We start from the raw sequence: 20,622 nt of genomic DNA on the forward strand, positions 1-20,622 counted from the left end.
CTCAGATTAACTTGCATGTGGTGAACTGAATCCCCAATTTTAGGATAAAAAAAAAAATTGGCCCTGGCTGGTTTGGCTCAGTGGCTAGAACATTAGCCCACAGATGGAAGGGTTCCAGATTCAATTCTGGTCAAGGGCACATACCTCAGTTGCAGGCTCCATTCCCCACCTTGGTCAGAGCAGTGAGGCGGGCAACCAATTGATTATGTCATATATGAATATGTGGCTTATTTTAACTATGTAAGACAGCATGTGCACAGGAATAAATCTATAATACAGTTGTCCCTGATATTGATTCAGAGTATTATTGATGATTAAAATATAAAGATTTACTGTTTTTCAGGTGTTCTTCTCTGAAGTAAGATGACTTGTCAAAAATTTTGTATGGCTTTGTTACAGTGGGGTAAGTTATTTGTCTTTTCCTCCCACTTAAAAATCATTTTTATTTTTCAATTACAGTTGAAATACATTATTATATTAGTTTCAGGTGTATACCCCAGTGATTAGACATTACCTAACTTACTAAGTGATTATTCTGATAAATCTTTCACCTATCTGACACCATACATAGTTATTAGAATATTAATGACTATACTAGGGACCCAGTGCACAAATTCGTGCACCTTGAAAGGAACTGTGGGCCGCGAGACTGTGGTGGGCACAGGGGAGGGTCTCGGCCCATCTTCCATGCCCCCGCCTGGCCACTCCTGCTGCGGCCCACAGTCCCCTGTCTGCTGGCAGCCCTGCTCCCACTGCCGCAGCTCCCACGTGCTGACTGTGCTGGCCCTGGCCCCGCTCGCACCTGCTGACAGCATGGCGCTATTGGAGCCAGCACCAGCAGTGGGTGTGAGTGGCTGCTGCTGCCCTGATCACCCCTCAAGAGCAGGGGGAGGTGGAGAAGCCCTGATGGGTGATGGGGGCCAGCAGCCGCTGCTCACACCCACTGACGGTGCTGAGCAATCTGGACTGGTGGTGGGTGCCAGCAGTGGGTGCAAGTGGCAGCTCCGGTGACGGCAGTGGTGCGAGTGGGGCTGGCACCGGCAGCAGGTGTAAGCACTGGGCGGGACCGTGGCACACGAGAGCAAAGAATTTTCAGTAACCACCAGAGGTTCGCCCCGATGACAGCGACCCACTCACCTGTTCCACCATCCCACCGCAGCCGACATCTGCCATGTTCCATGCGTGACCCCTGGTGGTCAGCGCACATCATAGCGACCAGTTGTTCAGTTGTTTCGTTGTTCCGCTGTTTGGTCTGTTTGTATATTAGGGTTTTATATATATAGATTCCCTATGTTGTACTTTATATCTCCACTAGAGGCCCTGTGCACGAATTCGTGCACCAGTGGGGTCCCTTGACCTGGCCTGTGGGATCGGGCTGAAACCGGCTATCTGACATCCCCTGAGGTGTCCTGGATTGCAAGAGGGTGCAGGCCAGGCCAAGGGACCCCACCGGTGCACAATTGAGGCCAGGGAGGGACGCAGGTGGTTGGCCAGCCGGGGAGGGACTGTGGGCGGGCTCCAGGGCATGTCCAGCCTGTCTTGCTCCGTCCCGATAGGCCAGACCCCAGCAGCAAGCTAACCTACCAGTCAGAGGATCTGCCCCCTGGTGGTCAGTGCACATCATAGCGACTGGTCGACTGGTCGACTGTCTGCGCCTTGGTGGTCCGTGCACCATAGCGAAAGGTTGAGCGGCCTTAGCATATCATTAGCATATTACGCTTTGATTGGTTGAACAGACAACTGGATGACCAGACACTTAGCATATTAGGCTTTTATTGTATAGGATGACTATTCTGTAAAAACCAATTTGAACTATTTTTTTAAAAAATAAATATTTTTATTGATTTTAGAGAGAGAGGAAGGGAGAGGAAAAGAGGATAGAAACATCAATGAGAGAGAATCATTGATTGGTTTCCTCCTGCATGCCCCTCCTGGGGATTGAGTCCACAACCCGGGCATATGTTCTGACCAGAATCGAACCAAAGACCTCTTGGTGTATGGGACAACGCTCAGCCAACTGAGCCACACTGGCTGGGCCCCATTTGTCCACATGTAAGGTAGAGATTTTGCTCTTGGAGATACTGTTTCCTATATTTGCTAACAGAATTTTTTGTTTCCAGGTAGGAATTCTCATGCTCATGCTCACTTAATGAAAGTATAAGTGTGAAAATGAAAACCTTTTATCCCTTTGCACATAGTACGAAATGAACACTATTCCCAAACTTTTGGAAAGAACCTGATTTATAACACACACACACACACACACACACACACACTTCATATTTATAGTTGCAAAAATAGAATTGGTCTATATATACTGTTCTGTATTTGTTTTTTCAAACTACATTTTTATTGATTTCAGAGAGAGAGAGAGAGAGACCAATGATGAGAGAGAATCATTGATTGGCTGTCTCCTGCATGCCCCCTACTGGGGATCAAGCCTGAAACCCAGGCATATTCCCTGATTAGGAGTTGAATCATGACCTCCTGGTTCATAGGTTGATGCTCAACCACTGAGCCACATTGGCGGGGCTGTTCTGTTTTTTTTTTTTTTTTTCCTACTTAACAGCTTTTCAATTTATCATGCTTTTTTTGGTATTTACTAATGTAATTATTTGTTTAATGATAGCATGACAATGAACTGTATGTATCTACCTTAAATTATTAATTTATTTGACCAATTCCCCATTAATATAAATTTATTTTCTGTAAAAAATAAAGCTGCATTGAAATGTATATACATATATCTTCGTATGTTTGGGAGAATATATTTTTTAAAAACATATATTTTTATTGATCTTTTACAGAGAGGAAGGGAGAGGGATAGAGAAGTTAGAAACATCGATGAGAGAGAAACATAGACCAGCTGCCTCCTGCACACCCACTACTGGGGATGTGCCTGCAACCAAGGTACATGCCCTTGACCGGAATCGAACCTGGGATCCGTGAGTCCGCAGGCCGACGCTCTATCCACTGAGCCAAACCGGTTGGGGCTGGAGAATATTTTTGTAGATTAATTCCTAAAGAGGGATGTTTATTTTGAATAGTGTGCACATTATATATATATATATATATATATATATATATATATATATGTTGATTTCAGAGAGGAAGGGAGTGGGAAAGAGAGAAAGAGAAACATCGATGTGAGAGTGAAACATTGATTGGCTGCCTCCTGCACACCCCCTGCTGGGGATCAAGCCTGCAACCTGGGCATGTGCCCTGACCAGGAATTGAACCAGCAATCCTTTGGTGCATGGGATGATGCCCAACCAACTGAACCACACTGGCCAGGGCAAGAGTTACTTTTAACTCAGCCATTTTGTTCTTGTCAAGTCTCTAACTTATTGGAGGAGGCCCACCCACATAGGTAGGCCAATCTGCTTTACTCAGTCTACTGATTCAAGTGTTAAATTAATCCAGAAACACCTAGACACACCTAGAATAATGTTTGACTAAATGTCTGAGTCCCTTGTAGGCCTCAACAAATTGACTCATAACATTAATTATTATAGCCCAAACACTTTATTATGCTTTGCAATTTTTCTCCTTGCCCATCATTTGCTTTTTAACTTTGTTTTTTTATAGCACAGAAAATTTATATACACATATGAGTATCCATATGTATACACACATATATATGTCCTATAGAATAAAAATCTAATATGCAAATTGACCGAATGGCAGAACGACCGATCGCTATGATGCGCACTGACCACCAGGGGACAGATGCTCAATGCAGGAGCTGCCTCCAGCCTGCAGGCCCCAGGCTAGTCAAGGCAGGTGTGAGTGGGGACCCCCCGATCACCCCACTGGTCTCCCCACAGAGGGAGGCGACCGTCGGTGGCAACGGGGCCAGGGAGCAGGCGGCACCAGGCCAGCCAAGGTGGGTGCCAGCAGGGGCCCCCCGATCGACCTGCCAGTCACCCTGTAGAGGGAGGTGACCAGCAGGGGCGGTGGTGGGGGGCGAGGCCGATGAGTGGGCGGCACCAGGCTGGCCAAGGCAGGTGCCAGCTGGGGTCCCCCAATTGCCCCGCTGGTCAGTCCACAGATCGGCCCTGATCACCAGCCAGCCTAGTGACCTACCTGTGCATGAATTTTATGCACAAGGCCTCTAGTGTGTATGTGTGTGCGTGTGTGTGTGTGTGTGTGTACATATATATATATATATATATATATACACACACATAAGTATATATACACATAAGTACATATACACATAAGTGTATATATATATATATATATATATATATATATATATCAGATGACAGTCAAAACTTTAATTCTCTAAATGAAGGAGCAGTTTATGTGATGATAATCTTTAAAATAAAAGACTATGACACAAAGTGATGGGTTTGTTCTTAAATGGAATAGAGATACCATTTGAAATTCTATTTTGAATTATAACTGATAAACAGTAACAAATATCATATTATAAAGGGATATTATCAAGGGATGGTATGTACCTTAGAAATTTCCATCTTGAATACCTCCAGAAGAATGCCTTCAGAAATTAAATGTATACTAGTCTTTCTCCTATCCATTGCAGGAATATCCTCACGAGAAAGCTTACAGGTGTTTTTTACTATCTTGTGATTTTTAACTGCCCTGAATCACAGCAGGCTTCTGTTTGAGATTAGTCACACATTGCCAGTGACTTTTGAGTATACTATTTTCTCTTGCTTCTCACTGCATTCTAGTTTTATTCTGATGTAAAAAAAAACAAAACCTCTTCTAATTTAGGTTAATTTCTTAGTTTTTAAAATTAAAGTCAAGCTATCATCTACAAAACCCATCTTATCTGGCAATCATTACCTGTGTGTCAACTAGTTCTGAGCATCTACTTGGCCATCCCAATCTAAAGGTGCTCTTATTCGCTTCTTTACTTCTTTGTTGTACATACTATTCTTTCTCATTGTAGCCATCTATATATTTACAGAAAATACTCAGGATAATGCCACTGCTACAGATTTCAGAACAAACCATGTCACAAAAGACTATAAAAAAGCAATACACACTCATTCTTTTTTATATAATTTTCTCATCGTCTCCACCTCATCTTGTTAGGTTCCATTCAAATGTTTCATATTAACTTTCCCAAAAGTTTGCAGTGATCAAGTTCTGTGAGTCAGAAAAGTTCCTGGGATATTGTTACCATGATAACATGTGCTTTGAAATGCAAGCTCTGGACTCCTAGCAGGTTTAGGGTTCATTTGGAGGGAAAGAAATATCATTTTCAAAGGAAGCATGCACACAGAATGATCTTTTAATTGAACTGATTCAATAGTTGCTATGTCTATGACATTCATTATTACATTTCAAATTTCAAATACTTTTTTGAGGAATTTAGGCTAACTTCAGTTCAGCCAACTGAATCCTCCATGTACAGCTAGAAAATATAATGCTTTTAATTAATACCATTACATATTCATGGGTTTTGTAACACCAAAGAAATAAGTTATTCTCTTTTCATTGAGATATTATAATTTTAGAAATGTGTTAGAAATATTGAAGTACAAAGGAACACCGTTGCAATGAGGATCCACTTTCAGTGATGTTACGGTAGCTATTTATTAACACCGGGCAAAATAATGTTAGTCATGCTAATCATTTTTGCTTTAATTTTTGCATTTGATACATATTTATATTAATTTATATTTATAGAAAGATTTAGAAACTAAGCTGTTAACAGTCACTATTTATGTATTATTTGGATATTTTTATGTCTTATTTTTATAATTTAAAATAATTGTGAATTGATTTTTAGAAATTTCTATTTTCTTACATTTTACCCTAATTTTTCAAAATATTTATTCCATATAAATCCATGCAGAATTCGCAGAATTCTCATTCTGCATTAATCTGTACATGAAGTAACACAGCAATTGGATTTAGGTAGTTTGTAAAAGAAATAATTATAGAAAGTTGATATTTTATTTTCAAACAATTCATTATTTAAAAACAAGTATCACTTTTGAGGATTATTTTTGGTACAGGATTTTTTATAATTGTGCTTAACTTTGATGTATCTTAAAAGTGATAATTGTCTTTAATCAGAAATGGAAGATTCCTGTAAGAAGTCTTGTCATTGTGCACCCATACTTGGAGAGTACATTAAGGGTATGTCTCATATGACGTCATGTATCTGGAGGATTATGGGAAGGATCAGCTCATCCAAGTATCCTGATGTTGAAGACAAACCCTTTATAAAAGAATTCAGTGAAAGTACTGTTAACATTTTGGTGTTATTCTTTTTAAGAAATATTAAAACAGCCTGGTCCGCGCTGTTCAGAGGTTGAGCATCCACTTATGAACCAGGAGGTCATGGTTTGATTCCCTGTCAGGGCATGTGCCTGGGTTGCGGGTTTTGATCCCCAATAGGGGGCGTGCAGGAGGTAGCCAGTCAGTGATTCTCTCTCATTATTGATGTTTCTGTCTGTTTTTCTGTCTCCCTTTTTTTCTCTGAAATCAATAAAAACATACTTTAAAAAAGAAATATTAAAACAACACTTCAATATTTGTTTATGTAATTGTCCATTCAGATATTTATCTATGCTGGAGTTCATTAGAATATTCATTTTTAGAAATGGAAATTGAAATATTTAGTTATACTTTCTTTTCATTAAAATATAAATTATCCTAATGAGAAAGTAGAAGCATGAATTTCCAAAAAGGGGTGCTAGAGAGTGAAGTTGTCTCTATAAATAAATGTACCTCCCAAGTATAACACATTATACAATAGACATACAGAGCTATGTATTAGGCACTGATTTGAGCACTTGGAAAGTTAAATAATGACTGTTGAGCACTGCATGGTTTAATCTTAGATACTTCCTATTTATGTCTTAGTCAAAATTTTTTTTATGTGTGTTTTTAATGTCCAAACAGAATTTATTTATGTGATAACGGCATTTAACTTGGCATATCCCAGTACTCCTTGGAGATTTAAGCTGTTTTGCATGCCACCAAACACAACTTACGACTTTCTCTTGCCTGCTGGAATCCCAAAGAACACTTCAAATTTGAATGGATATTATGAGCCACTTTTAGAAGCTAAATTTAATTCAAGTGGTACCTACTATTCTAACTTAACATCCAAAACAACTTTCCACTGTTGCATTTGGAGTGAGGAAAATGAAAACTGCTCTGTACAAGCAGACAACATTGAAGGGAAGGCATTCGTTTCAACAGTAAATTCTTTAGTTTTTCAACAAATAGGTAAGTATTTTAATGTTCCAAGATTTAGCTGTTATTCAGCTGTATTGAACAAAATGTTTTTATTCTCTGAAAACTGCATGGAATTGATGTCTTATGGATGGGATTCTTAACATGTATTATAATTTTGTATTAGTAACAGAATTAGGATTCATCATGTGACCAAACTAATAAGCCCCCATTTTTTTTTATGTCCCATAAAATAAGATAAGAATGTAATGAAAAAACTTATTTTAAACTATAAATACATTTATTGTGGTCTTCTTAGTGTGCTTTAAAATAGAAAAGGCACACCTAACTTATTAAATAGATAAAATATTTAAAATATTCAATTGTTAAATTAGTTACATTTTAAAGCATTATGAATAATAATATTTGTTCAAACAAAGAATTGCTCTGTACCCAATAGATCTTTTAAATCAAGGAGTTTTTGTTTTGTGAGGTTAATGCATACTGAATGTAGCTAGTATAGTTAATAATGCTGCATCTGGAGCTCTAAACAACAAAATTATTTCTAAGCCTTCTGGAAGAGCTAATAGAGCAGAGTCACTTGATGCGGCACTATAAAGAGACCTACAGGATGAAAATAAAGGCACACATATGTATAGCATTCCTATGTAGGATTAATCAGGATTTCTCAGCTTCTACACTATTGACATTTTGGGCCAGATAATTCTTGGTTAGGCGGGGCTGTTCTGTGCATTGTAGGATGTTTAGCAGTATTTCTGGCTTCTACCCACTAGATGCCTGTACCACTCCCTCTCCAGTTGTGACAATCACAACATAGCTCCAGGATTTGCCAGATGCCCCATGGAGGACCAAATGGCCCTGGTGGAGCACCACTGATTCGATGGAAGAAACACTCCAGTTTGTGGAAATCAGTTTAGGAATAAGGATAAAGCATACATATGCAATAAAATCAGAGTTTTAAAATAAGTTAGCAGTGCCTCCAATTGAATCTATAGTTTTTTAATTTTGTTATAAATGTTTTATTCCACTGCACTGTCACTAAAATTAAGCACTTTAAAAAATTTGTAAAGAAACTTAGCCTTTCTAGTGATTATTAAATGTATTAAGAATGAACATAAGAAATCAGGGTCCTTAGGATGAGCTTTGAAATGATAAAACAAAAGTTAATATTTTTTTCACATAAAAGGAATGACCACAATGCTGTAGATTTTAATTTTATATACTATATAAATAAAGGCTAATAGCTAGTTACTTCTGAATGAGTTAGTCTTTAAAACTAAAATTATTAATTTAAGTGGTGGTTACTGAGGATTTCCATTGATTATTCTGCCAAGTGGGGCTCAAGATATCTTTTAGGTTTGGGGAAATATATTACTGTTGCCCTAAGATAGTTTAAGAAAAATGGAAATCATTACTAAATAGTCATGATTTCCATTTTTTGTTACTCTTGCTTTCTAAATTACAAACCACCTATAGTTTATCTTACATTACCAGCTGAGTTTTTCAGTGTGCTGTGAAATAAACTTTCATCAGTTATATTTGGAGCCTGTAATATTATAATAACGAGAATTTAAGACATTCATCATAGTTCAAATGTGAATCACTTTGCTTTTATTGCTAAAATAGACACATAAATATTGCTCCACATTTGCTTGTACTTTGATATTTAATGTTCTCTTTTCTCTTGGAAAGTGAGCCTGATCTGAGCTATGTGAGGATTTTGTTTTGAGGATTGTCCTATGTAAGTGATTCAGGATAAAAAGGTCTAAGAAGCAATAATTGAATTTAATTCTTTTTTAAACAAAAAGGAAACTGAAGGCCAAAGGCACTGAATGACTTTGGCAAACACATACCACTAGGTAGAGCCTGTTTTGTTTTGTTTTCTCTCAGAATGGGCAATGTGAGTTGTATCAGAACACTGGTAAATCTAATTTAGCTCTTCTCTTTCAGGGAGTTGTTCAGAATGTTTTTCAGATTTAAAGCAGTTTATTTTTAATTCAGGTGCAAACTGGAACATACAGTGCTGGATGAAAGAGGACTTGGAATTATTCATCTGTTATATAGAGCCATTATTTAACAATTCTTTCAAGAATTATGACCTTAAGGTCCATCTTTTATATGTTCTGTAAGTACCAACTAAATTAATTTGTCCATTTCTATGACACATTTTTTTAAAAAATGTGTAGAAATGGATTGTGAAACCTCTCCTATCCATACATTTCCTTTGGTGTCTATGTAAGTTTCTAGGTGGCAGCTTATATACTTTTTTATAAAACTTTCTTTTCCATTAGTTTTTCTCTTTTCTCCTCTTCTTTATTCAGTTGGCAAGACATTGCAGATATGAATGCGCATATATTCTGAAAAAAAGTCTGAGCTCAATTTAGGGGTCTTAGATATTTGAGTGGAGGATGGGAATTTTTTTTCTATTTATTTTTCACAGGCTAGTGGTTCGGACAGAAGGGCACGGGGTTTTAGTTTTAGTGGTTGCTGATGTGTACTGGCCCGCACATGAAGCTGTGGGAGCACAAGAGTCGTGTGGGAGCCTTGGTGAGGATGTCTAGGACAGCTGGTGAGAGAAAAGAGGTGGGAGGGCTGCCTAAGGAAGGAGACCAGCTGAGTTGAGTTTTCAGGGCTGAAGAAGAGCTAATAAGAAAAAAATGTGAGTAGGTAGTATTGAGAAGCAGGTCAGCATTACCTGGAAGTTTCTTAGAAACTGAACTAGTGAGCCAGTAATTCTGAGGGTGGGGCCTGTCGGTCTAGGTTTTACCAAGCCCTTAGGTGATTCTGATGGAACTGAAGTTTGAAAATCCCTGGTGCAGAGGTTTCTAAGACATATTTTGGAGTTGGACCACCTGGCTCTACCACTTACTAAATGTACACTCACAGCACTGGCTATGCCTAACAGCATTCCTCACTCTAGAAATTAACTCACTGGACATATTCACACAAATGCTTTGCAATGATTTGTTGAGCCAATATTGCTAAAGTGCTTTCTAAGAAATGTTTGTTAATTTACCCCTCAGAAATGTATTGATGAGGCAAAATTATTATTTTTAAAATTTTATTTTTATTGATTTCAGAGAGGAAGGGAGAGAGAGACAGAGATAGAAACATCAATGATGAGAGAGAATCATTGATTGGCTGCCTGCTACATGCCCCCTACTGGGGATTGAGCCTGCAACCCGAGCATGTGCCCTGACTGGGAATCGAACCATGACCTCCTGGTTCATAGGTCGATGCTCAACCACTGAGTTACGATGGCTGAGCGAGGCGAAAGTTATTGATGAAGAAATAATATTGTCTAAAGGTGGGACTAGAGAGAGGTCAATTGCGCCAGATATAACAGAACGGAATAATAAGGTCTGAGTAATATCTATTGACTTGACAATGTGGAAGTAATGGAAACTTTGGCCAGAGCTGTTTCAAGGAGTGGAAAGGGAGGTAGCCAGAACCAAACAAAACTTGGGGGAAGGATCCTGAAGAGCTGACTTCTGAGGAGTTGGTACTGGTTCCTCAGGCACTTGATGGAGGGACCCTGCAGAGCTGAAACTCATGTGTCTGAGGAGGGGATGTTGGATCGCCTGTATTGAAGGGTCTCGGAGGAGGCATGTTATGGCTGGTTCTGAGAATGTGGGGGGAAAAGACCTGGTTACTGAAATCACCTGCAGCGACCCAGGTGAAGAGCCTTTGCTGGGGTGATGAATAGGAAACAAAACAAGAAGGATCAAGTCCCTGTTCCGCCATCAGCCTTCTAGTGTCCTAGCACCCCTTATAGGCAGAGATTAACCAGCATCCACGAGTTGTGCAGGGTTCAGCTGCCGCGTGGGAAAGCAGAGTATAGAGGGTGGGTTTGAAGATGAGAGACAAAAGCTTCGCCAGCATAGCTCACCCCGTTGGCTACATAGCAGCCGCACATACCTTTCTACACATACTGGAACTACGACTTCCCTGTAGCTTCATGCTTTCACTTACTAAGATGCAACTACATTTTGAACAAAAGGAGACACTGAAATAGGGAGACGCTATGTGCCAATTGTCGTTGTATCCATTTCTGTGCAACATTTACAATTCTGATATCTGGGCAATATTAATTTCTCTTTACATTCAGACACAGTCTTGCCTAAGTGAATATTCTGTAAACTAAATACTAAATTGTAAAGAATCCTTATGTAAAATGATAGGGGAAGGAGGCGATTCAGAGGAAATTACTTAATATATAAAAATAAAAAATTAGTTAATATATGTATTTTGTATGTACTACATACAAAAATACAGTTAATGTAAATCAAAAAGGAAGAACATATGCTTAATGGACATCATCCTCATTTTTGTGCTGATTATCAGGCTGTGGTTAATATTTATAACTTATGTTGAACTATTTCTTAAGGTTATCCCAAGCGTAGCCCAGGTAGGGTGTCCTTGCTGTCACCCCTGACATTGAACGTCTCTGTGCTAATAATTTCCACATCTCCGTGCTGGTGCCTAGATGCTACCATGATGAGTCTAAAAGCGCCTGCCATCCCTGCTCCTCTGTGCAGTCCTCATCAGGGCCGGTGTCCTGAATGGGGGTATCTGATGGGTGAGGACGTGCCCTCGCTGCCAGTGTTTGAGCCTTACAGAATGGTGGATTTTCCACTCCGACGCTGGACAGCCCAGGCGCCTACATAAATGTCCACAACAGAAATGACTGGACTATAAATCCAAGAGGCCCAAGAAGCCTAGCTGAGATTGTGAAGGTTGGAAGGTGGAGGCATACAGGCAATGCCAGGCTAAGGGTGGACATTTAAAGCATGGGGAAGAATGAGCTTAGTTCTAGTCTATAGAAAGTGACCCAGCAGGGAGAGAACAGTTGGAGATCTGATAGAAAGGGACCTATTGGAGGTATATGATAGATAGTGAGTAGTTGACTAGGCAAGTTCCAGAAAAAGAGCACAGGTAGAGGAATGAAGAACGGTCACTTTGTCTTCTGAGTATTGAGATAATAAAGGAAGCCCTAGGTCAGTGGTCGGCAAACTCATTAGTCAACAGAGCCAAATATCAACAGTACAACGATTGAAATTTCTTTTGAGAGCCAAATTTTTTAAACTTAAACTATTTAGATAGGTACATTGTTACTAACTTAATTAGGGTACTCCTAAGGCTTAGGAAGAGCCACACTCAAGGGGCCAAAGAGCCGCATGTGGCTCGCCAGCCACAGTTTGCCGACCACGGCCTATGGGGATGAAGATATAGCTGAAGTTTGGGGCAGAACATTTCCTGCTTTATTGGGTAAAACAGACTTTAGCACAGAGAAAGGAATTCATTTGCAATGTAGTACATTCCTACAGTGACCTAAATACTTTGGATCACTTTTTATTTTAAGTACACAAAGTACACAAGTGTAATTGCAAAATTACAATTTGCAAGCACTTTGTTTTACATTTCAAAAATGCCACCATCAAGTTGTTGACACATTTATGTACAAAACAGATTAATACCTGCTACAAAGCACTCTTTGTGAGAATGCAAACTCTGATAACAGGAAAAAGAGGGACAAAAGCATCAACATCATTACATAAGTTTAAAAGACAGTTTTTAAACCTGGGTTGCAGGCTTGATCTGAGGTCCTGGTTGGGGTGTGTGTGTGAGGCAACTAATTCATGTAGTTTCTCTCACATTGATGTTTCTCTCTCTTTCTTCCTCTCTCTCCTTCTCTCCCTTCCACTCTCTCAAGAAAATCAATGGAAAAAATGTCATTGGGTGAGGATTAACAAAAACAAAACAACAACAAAAGAGAAAATTATGATAAGTTAACTAGATTTTTAAAACCTTGCTCATATGATGAATTTAGCAGATTCTTTTTACCTGCTTTTATTCTTAACTCAGGTTTCTAAAAATATCAATACAGGAAAACCTATCCTAAGTGCATTCAATTCGAGAAGCTATCTCTCTTTTTCCCACATTAATTCTTCTATCCTTTGTCTGATTTGGTTTAATCTGATGAATATGTATATTTTACCAATTGTCACATACTAGTTCTGCCTTTATTTCTATTTTTTGTGCACATCTTTGTGCAATATATCTCTAAGTAATTCAAATAAGACTCTTTAGATCTGGAGGAAGAGATGGCCAGAATAACACACGAGACCTCCATGGAAGAGAAAATCCATAATGGTGGTTACTATAGGAAAGTTTTTAATCAAAATCACCTTCTGTGGACATTAGGAAATTCACAAGAGAAATCTTTCAAATGCTTCCATGTGTAAATAATTATTTTTTAAAAGAACTAACACCTAATATTTATAAGAGTTTTAAAGTCCTATAAAAATGTCCCTCAAGGGAAAGCGTTGTTTGAGCTCAGATATTAATGTTTGTCAGAGAATCTGAAGGAGAGATACCAAAGAAATGTGCTATTCTGGAACTGCTTTAGGCCTTTTATCTTAGACCTAGGATGGAAATCCTCTTCTTCCTTCATGAGTTGCCTACTGTGTACACCAGGCACTGAGCTGAGTGTGGGGAACAATGTTAACTCAACTGAGCCCTTGCCCCCCTGGAGCTAATAGTAAAGACAAGGGACATAATAAAGTTTGAAAATGCTGTCATGTAATAATCACAGGGACACGTGGAAACATACTACAAGTATTCTGAGGGGGCAGAGAAGAATGAGCCAGATAGAGTGAAGGGCATTTGCAAAGGCCCGTAGGTACATGTAGACATTTGAAGACTTGAAACGTTGCGTGTGATTTGGTCTGGAAGCTGGGGGATGATGACAGATCAATGTGGATGACTAAGCAAGGGTTATCCAGAGAGTTTGGACTTTTGTAACTCCCTTTTATAACGTGGATTTCCTTGGTCACACATTTTCATCAAGTAGCCACTCCATTTCACTACATCTAGTTTACTTGGTCTCTTTACTATTACTCCTGTCAGCTCTCTTGGTGATTTCAACATCCACATGGGTTATCTTCAATTTCTTGAATGTTTTACTTTCACTATTCTTTTTTTTTCTTTTACCCCATCTAATTAACCCTTTCTCATGGACATACTCCAGACCTTATCATTAATGATAAGCATATTATTTCTATAATCTCAGTTTCAAGGATCACATACTTTGACCCTTTCTCCTCTTACCTCTTGTGTTAAGCTTACTCCCTCAACCTCAGGAGTAATCCTCCATGTTTAGTGGCTCTGCCTTTTGGGTACCTGAACATGACACAGGGCTGGGGAACTCAAGCAGAGCCCAGAAATATTGCTGATTCAAGAAGACAGGGATAGAAGTTCAGATAATATAAAGGGGCTTGAATTCATGGAGCAAAGTACTTGAAGCAGGGATGCGCACAGAAACTATTATGGGGGTCCCCTTGACTCTTGGGCTGGATACCAGTCTGCCATGATGATAGGTAGGAAAGCTACTTAGAAGAGAACAATTACCAGGAGCTGTAAGCTAAATAATCCCCAGAAGTCACATGGGACCAAGAATAATTAAATTTTCCACCAAGTAGATTGGAGAGACCTTGTTGGATGTCAATGACTTTCAGTAGAAACCCCATAATAACCTACTTTTAAGTGGGGCCAGATTACTCCTAGATTCAAGGCTTCTCTATACTATCTTCCCCCAAACTAAAAAAAAGCTTAAAAGGCTTAGACTAGTGCTGAAGTAACTTAACTGACTGCCAGAACAAAATCGTCCATTCTTTTAGAGTAAGTATAATATTCACAATGTCTGGCATCCAGTAAAAAAATACTAAAGGAACAGGAAATACACTTTTCTGTATATGAAGTAACAGAAAAATATAACCTATAACCAGGAGAAAAATAAAAATCAGTCAATAGAAAAAGACCCAGAAATGACAGAGATGATAGAATTAACAGACAAGGATACCTATTATTAATATTCTCCACATGCTCTGGACATAAAGAAAAATATGAATATAATCTATATATATAAAAGGCTAATATGCAAAGTGTCCCCTCGGGAGTTCCACTAGAAGAATGGGAGTTCCATTGCTCGCTATGACATGTGCTGACCACCGGGGGCAATGTGGAACATGGCGAGTGACCAGCGGCAGTGGCGGGGCACTGAGGGAGCTAGGGAAGGAGGAGGTGGGGAGGTGGGGAGGCGGTGACAGGGAACCACGCGATGGTGGCATGCCTGGGTGGCAAGGGAAGGAGGAAGTGGGGAGGCGGGGAACCTGATCAGCCCTGATAGCCAACCAGGCCTAGGGACCTTACCCATGCACCAATTTCATGCACTGGGCCTCTAGTCCTATATAATAAAACCCTAATATGCAAATAGACTGAATAGCGGAACAACCAGCTGAATGACCAGTTGCTATGATGCGCACTGACCACCAGGGGGCAGGTGCTCAATGCAGGAGCTGCCCCCTGGTGGTTAGTGCACTCCCACAGGGGGAGCGTTGCTTAGCCAGAAGCTGGGCTCACAACTGGTGAGAGTAGAGGCGATGGCGGGAGCCTCTCCCGCCTCCACTGCAGCGCTAAGGAGCAGCGGGCCGAGTGGTAAGGAGCAGTGAGCAGGTGGGTGGTAAGGAGCTAGGAGTCCCAGACTGCAAGAGGGCGCAGGCCGGGCTGAAGGATCCCCCTCCAGTGCACAAATTTTGTGCACCAGGCCTCTAGTGAGGCTATAAAACATGAAATTGATGATAAAAAAGAACCGACTGAAATTTTTAGATAAGAAAAATACATCATTTTTAAAGTAAATAAAAGTGTTCAACGTTAATTGGGTCATTTTAGAAATAGTGTTATTCAATCAAGAAACATTTAGTGTGTACAGGTCACAGTGCTAGGCTCTGTGAGAAGTATACTTTCCATTCTTCCCTTTTTTCCTTCCTCCCTCCCTCCCTCCCTCCCTTCCTCCCTCCCTCCCTTCCTTCCTTTCTTTTCTCCTTTCCTTCTCCCTCTCTCTTCCTTCCCCCCTATAAAGATGGACTCATGGATTATTTTAATTTACGGGCTATAATCACTTTCATTATTTTATTTTTCAAATTATCTCATTTGGCTAGTTGAAGCTTATTCAAGTTGGTCCTTGTGTCCCTTTGATGTGTCCCATCTTTTACATTTGTTTTTGAGGATTTTTTACTTTCCAGCATTACAATGTTTCAGGTTGATTTTATACTTTTCCTGCTATAACACTGGAAACCGCTATTTCTCTAAGGAGCCCTGATTCTTTTTTATTGGAGAATGGTATTTACAAAGCAGTATCTGGGGGCTAGATGTTTACTGTTACTTGGGTTGCATTGTTGCTAGGTCCTCTTAACTATAGAGCTAGTTATATGTGTACACACACAATACAGACATGTTACATATGTATACACAAATCTACATATCTACATCTCTCTGTATATAAATATATTAAAAGTGTGTGTTCATACTAATATTTCCCATTTTACTCTAAAGCCACAGGATCTGTTCTAGCCTTTTTTCTTTTCCTGTAACTCCTTACTCCAGTAGTAAAACACCTGGCTTCCCTTTCCCACAATCTGTTACCTATTTGCTCAGTCCTAGAATACATATCAAGTTTTTTTGAAATTGCTAACCCATACCACTGTGAAAAACATACTAATTAGAGTATAATGTTTAGACTTGTTTTGTCTTTGCTAAGGCTAACGTTTACATTGGCAAAATACTAGTTCCAAAGTTAATTAGGATTCCTTCTCCTCCTTCTCTGTCCCTTGTGGTTATTTTATTAACTTGATACACTTTAAGGTCCATTTGTTTTTGTTTCATTCCTCTTGTTTTCCTCTTTTATTTTCTTTCTCTCTCTCATCCTCGTTGATTTCTCATTGTTTGGTAATATTTTACATCAGAAGAGTACTTTGTGTTTTTACAAAATGCTCCTTAAACTTGTTTTCTTGATAAGATTTACCTAGTTCAGTGCTTCCCACTTGGACCTGATTCACAAGATCTGGGTTGGAGTTGGTAGTTTGCATTTCTGTCAAGTTCCAGGTGATGCTGATGTGACTGGTTATGGACTAGACTTTGAAAACCCCTGATCCATAACACTTAGAAAAACAGATGCCTCAGCCCCAGACCTACCGAAGTCTCCATGGAGGGTCTCGGAATCTATTTTTTAAGCCTCCATGTGACTCTTATGATAAGACTAGTCTGGGACACTAACCTGGTTTTGACATTATTTGGGATTGGCAAAGTAGAATTTTTGGGTAACATTTATATAGATTACTAGTCTGAGATTTAAAATAAGTGACTTGATTAAATTACATACAAAGCTGATGTTAAATTTTCCAATTCCTGTTAATTGGTTTGTCTATTATGTTTTGCTCTAAGTTTATGTCACAATCAGAAGTTTGGGTGGCACCAATTTGGTGTTATTCCTATAATAATTTAGTATAAATCTCGGCTTATAAAAGTTTTAATACATTCACAGAAAAATTTTCTGGAAACAAATAACTTGACCAAAGGTCAGAGGACAGAATGTGCTTTCTGTAAACTACTGTGGCTACCAAAAATGAAATTTCAATACTAAGTACTTATATATATGTAAATTTTGAGTGGAAAATGGACCAAATGTAAAATTTGCAAATAAGCCAAATTTAAAATTTATTTGACAGATGTTTTTGTTTATTTGTTTGTTTGTTTGTTTTTACTATTTCCCTTTCAAGTAAAGTGAGATTAAATAAATAGAAGCACTGTGTGTGTGTGTGTGTGTGTGAGTGAGTGTACTGGCAAGGCATAAAATAGCTTGCTGCATAAAAATATTTTAGGAATTTCAGTAATTCTTTCCTCCCTCCCCCACTGCATGCCCCCCCCCCCCCATTAGTTGCCTCCTATATGCACCCTGACCCAGGATTGAACTCGAAACCTGGGTATGTGCCCTGACCGGGAATCGAACCTGAAACCTTTTGGTGTATGGGATGATGTTCAACTAACTGAGCCGCTGGGCCAGGGCCAGAAATTCTTGTTTTGGTTATTTTAAGCCAATGTATCTCTTTTTTATTTTAAAATATTGACCATCATTTTAATCCTTATAGTTTAAAAGTATCAAGTTTTTAGAGTATCATTTGATGTTCATAAATACTTAAAACTTTTAAAAGTCTTTTTGAAGGTAAAAGGAGTTCTCGTGCTGACTTTGGCAAGTAGCAACACTGGTGTAGTCCAGGTTTCACACAAACTTGGAAAAATTTCTGTTCTCCTAAATATGACAAATATCAAATGTTTTCCTCAAGGAAAAAAATAATTTGAAATAACTATATAATTCTCTAATGTTTTAATTTATAGAAATATTAACACAGCTCATATTAAGTATTCATTAGTTGTGGCCCATAAAGTCTTTATTATCCTGTATATAAAATGACAATGGCAACAGATAAATTTATCTTGTAATAATAAGGCATTTTGGGTGTAATGAAATGAGCACTGAAGATGGAAGGGCAAGACTTCAGATGAGGTCTACCTTCTCTCTGAGCCTCAGTTTCTTACCCATAAAGTAGGTGATACTAGTTCCCTCATAAGGTGGATTAAAAAATTGTAGTAGATATTGATTCTCAAGGTGTTTTATGTAAATTGTAAATATGTTATATTATGAAATTTGCTGATATATTTAATGTTGTTTCTGTTTCTGTGTCTTTTACCCATCAAGTACCCACCACTAAGGAATACAAAGTATTTTTGGCCTATAGCTGGGATTGAAATTTTTTTTCTTAAAGGGCCAGGTAGCCAATATTTTATTATTTAAAAAAAATATTTTTATTGATTTCAGAGAGGAAGAGAGAGGGAGAGAGAGATAGAAACACCAGTGATGAGAGAGAATCATTGATTGGCTGCCTCCTTCATGCCTCACACTGGGAATCGAGCCTGCAACCTAGACATGTGCCCTGGCCGGGAATTGAACCGTGACCTCCTGGTTCATAGGTCAATGCTCAACCACCGAGCCATGCTAGCTGGGATTGCTAGCCAGTATTTTAGATTTTGCAGGCCAGAGTGTCTCTGTCATAACCTTGTAGCCATAGTTAATACGTAAACAATTGAGCATGCCTCTTTTTATGGACACTAACATTTGAATTTTATATAATTTCCACATGTCACAGAACATTCTTCCTTTTCTTTTCTTCTTCTTTTTTTTTTTTTAGAAAACATTTGAAAATGTAAGAAACCATTCTTAGCTCAAAGACTGTATAAAAAGAGGTATATTTGGCTTGTGGGTTGTAGTTTCCTGACTCCTGCTTAGAACATTTGAAAATTAGTTTTAGATTGATTCTTAGAGTTTCGTGATAGGGTTATCTGTTGGGGTGGCTTGGGAAATTTCTGAATAGAGATGCTTTTAAGAAAAAACAAATTATGAATTACTGTAATATGTATTCTATAGTTTTATATAATTAATTATATATAGTTACTATAATTTTTGCTACGTATTTTTAGCTTCTTTGTGTATATTGAAATTTTAAAGAATATGAAGATTGACTAAATAGAACACAACAGTGAAGTGTTATAGAAACCAAAGAGTTAATCTAATTGATAATCAGCCCTATTCTACAATTATCCACTGTATTTAGAAAAGGATGGCATTGACAAGACCATCTAAGTCAAGAGAGTGTAATTCCAGCTTATTTTTTATTTTAAAAATAAAAATATCACTAGAATTTTTTATCCTTAAAAACATAAAAAAATATTAGTTGAGAATATATGTCTTGTTATCGGTTCAGTTCTATTTTTGCCTTAAAATTTGGGAGTTCTTCAGTCAAAGCTTCTGGCATAAAATCACAATTTATTCAATTTGTTCCATATCCCTTTGATAAAAGCTTTTATCTTAATCTGTGAAAAACACATAAAAGGCAAGGCATAATATTTTTTAAAATTACATTTTATTGGCTTTGTTTAAAGATTTATATAAAATGGAAAGAACTAAGTAAATCTACCTCTGATTAAAAACAGTATTTTATGGGTGTACAGCACTTCAAGTTTTCAAAGATACTTTTATGTAATTGTCTTTGATATTTACTACAACCTTGTAAAGATAGATATTGCAGGCATTTTCTCTGTCTTACGGATTAAGGAGACCGAGGCTCATAAAATGCCCTTACATGTCTTTGGCTCATAAGCAAACATAATAACTTGAGTTTAAGTCTCAGTGTGAATTTAGTGTGCTTTTTGCAACAATATTATTCCTTACACAGTGCCCAGCAGACTGCTTTCCACATTAAAAGGTCTGTATATTTTGTTTCCTGATTGGTATTTTAGAACTAAATGAATACTAAAGTCTATGATAAATTATGAAAATTTATCATAATTCAAAACATTTAATGCTAGTGGGACGTGTATGGAAAGACTAGGGTACATTTCCTTCCTGTTGTGTCTATATCTGAATGCACATGTATATGCTAGTTAGCACAATTTCTAAAGCAACACTTCCTCCACACTGAATTTGTAATTGGTATATTTATCACATACAGTTTATTATTTTAGTGGTTGCTTTAGGATTTATAA

At 38.3% G+C, this 20,622-nt stretch overlaps 1 protein-coding gene across 4 annotated transcripts in view; it reads left to right on the forward strand.

Moving 5' to 3' along the window:
- Positions 1-20,622, forward strand: part of LEPR (leptin receptor) — a 98,966-nt gene that overhangs the window by 45,889 nt on the left and 32,455 nt on the right. For all 4 annotated transcript variants that reach the window (XM_070405295.1, XM_070405298.1, XM_070405297.1 and 1 more), the window contains 3 exons: positions 344-403; positions 6,889-7,218; positions 9,187-9,310. In XM_070405295.1, the coding sequence (XP_070261396.1) occupies positions 364-403; positions 6,889-7,218; positions 9,187-9,310 (494 nt within the window). In that variant the 5' untranslated portion in view covers positions 344-363. The remainder of the gene's footprint in view (positions 1-343; positions 404-6,888; positions 7,219-9,186; positions 9,311-20,622) is intronic.

The sequence above is a fragment of the Myotis yumanensis genome, unplaced genomic scaffold (assembly GCF_028538775.1).
Source record: "Myotis yumanensis isolate MYYU_CA2020_CCGP unplaced genomic scaffold, mMyoYum1.0.hap1 SCAF_2, whole genome shotgun sequence".
NCBI classification, from domain to species: Eukaryota; Metazoa; Chordata; class Mammalia; order Chiroptera; family Vespertilionidae; genus Myotis; species Myotis yumanensis.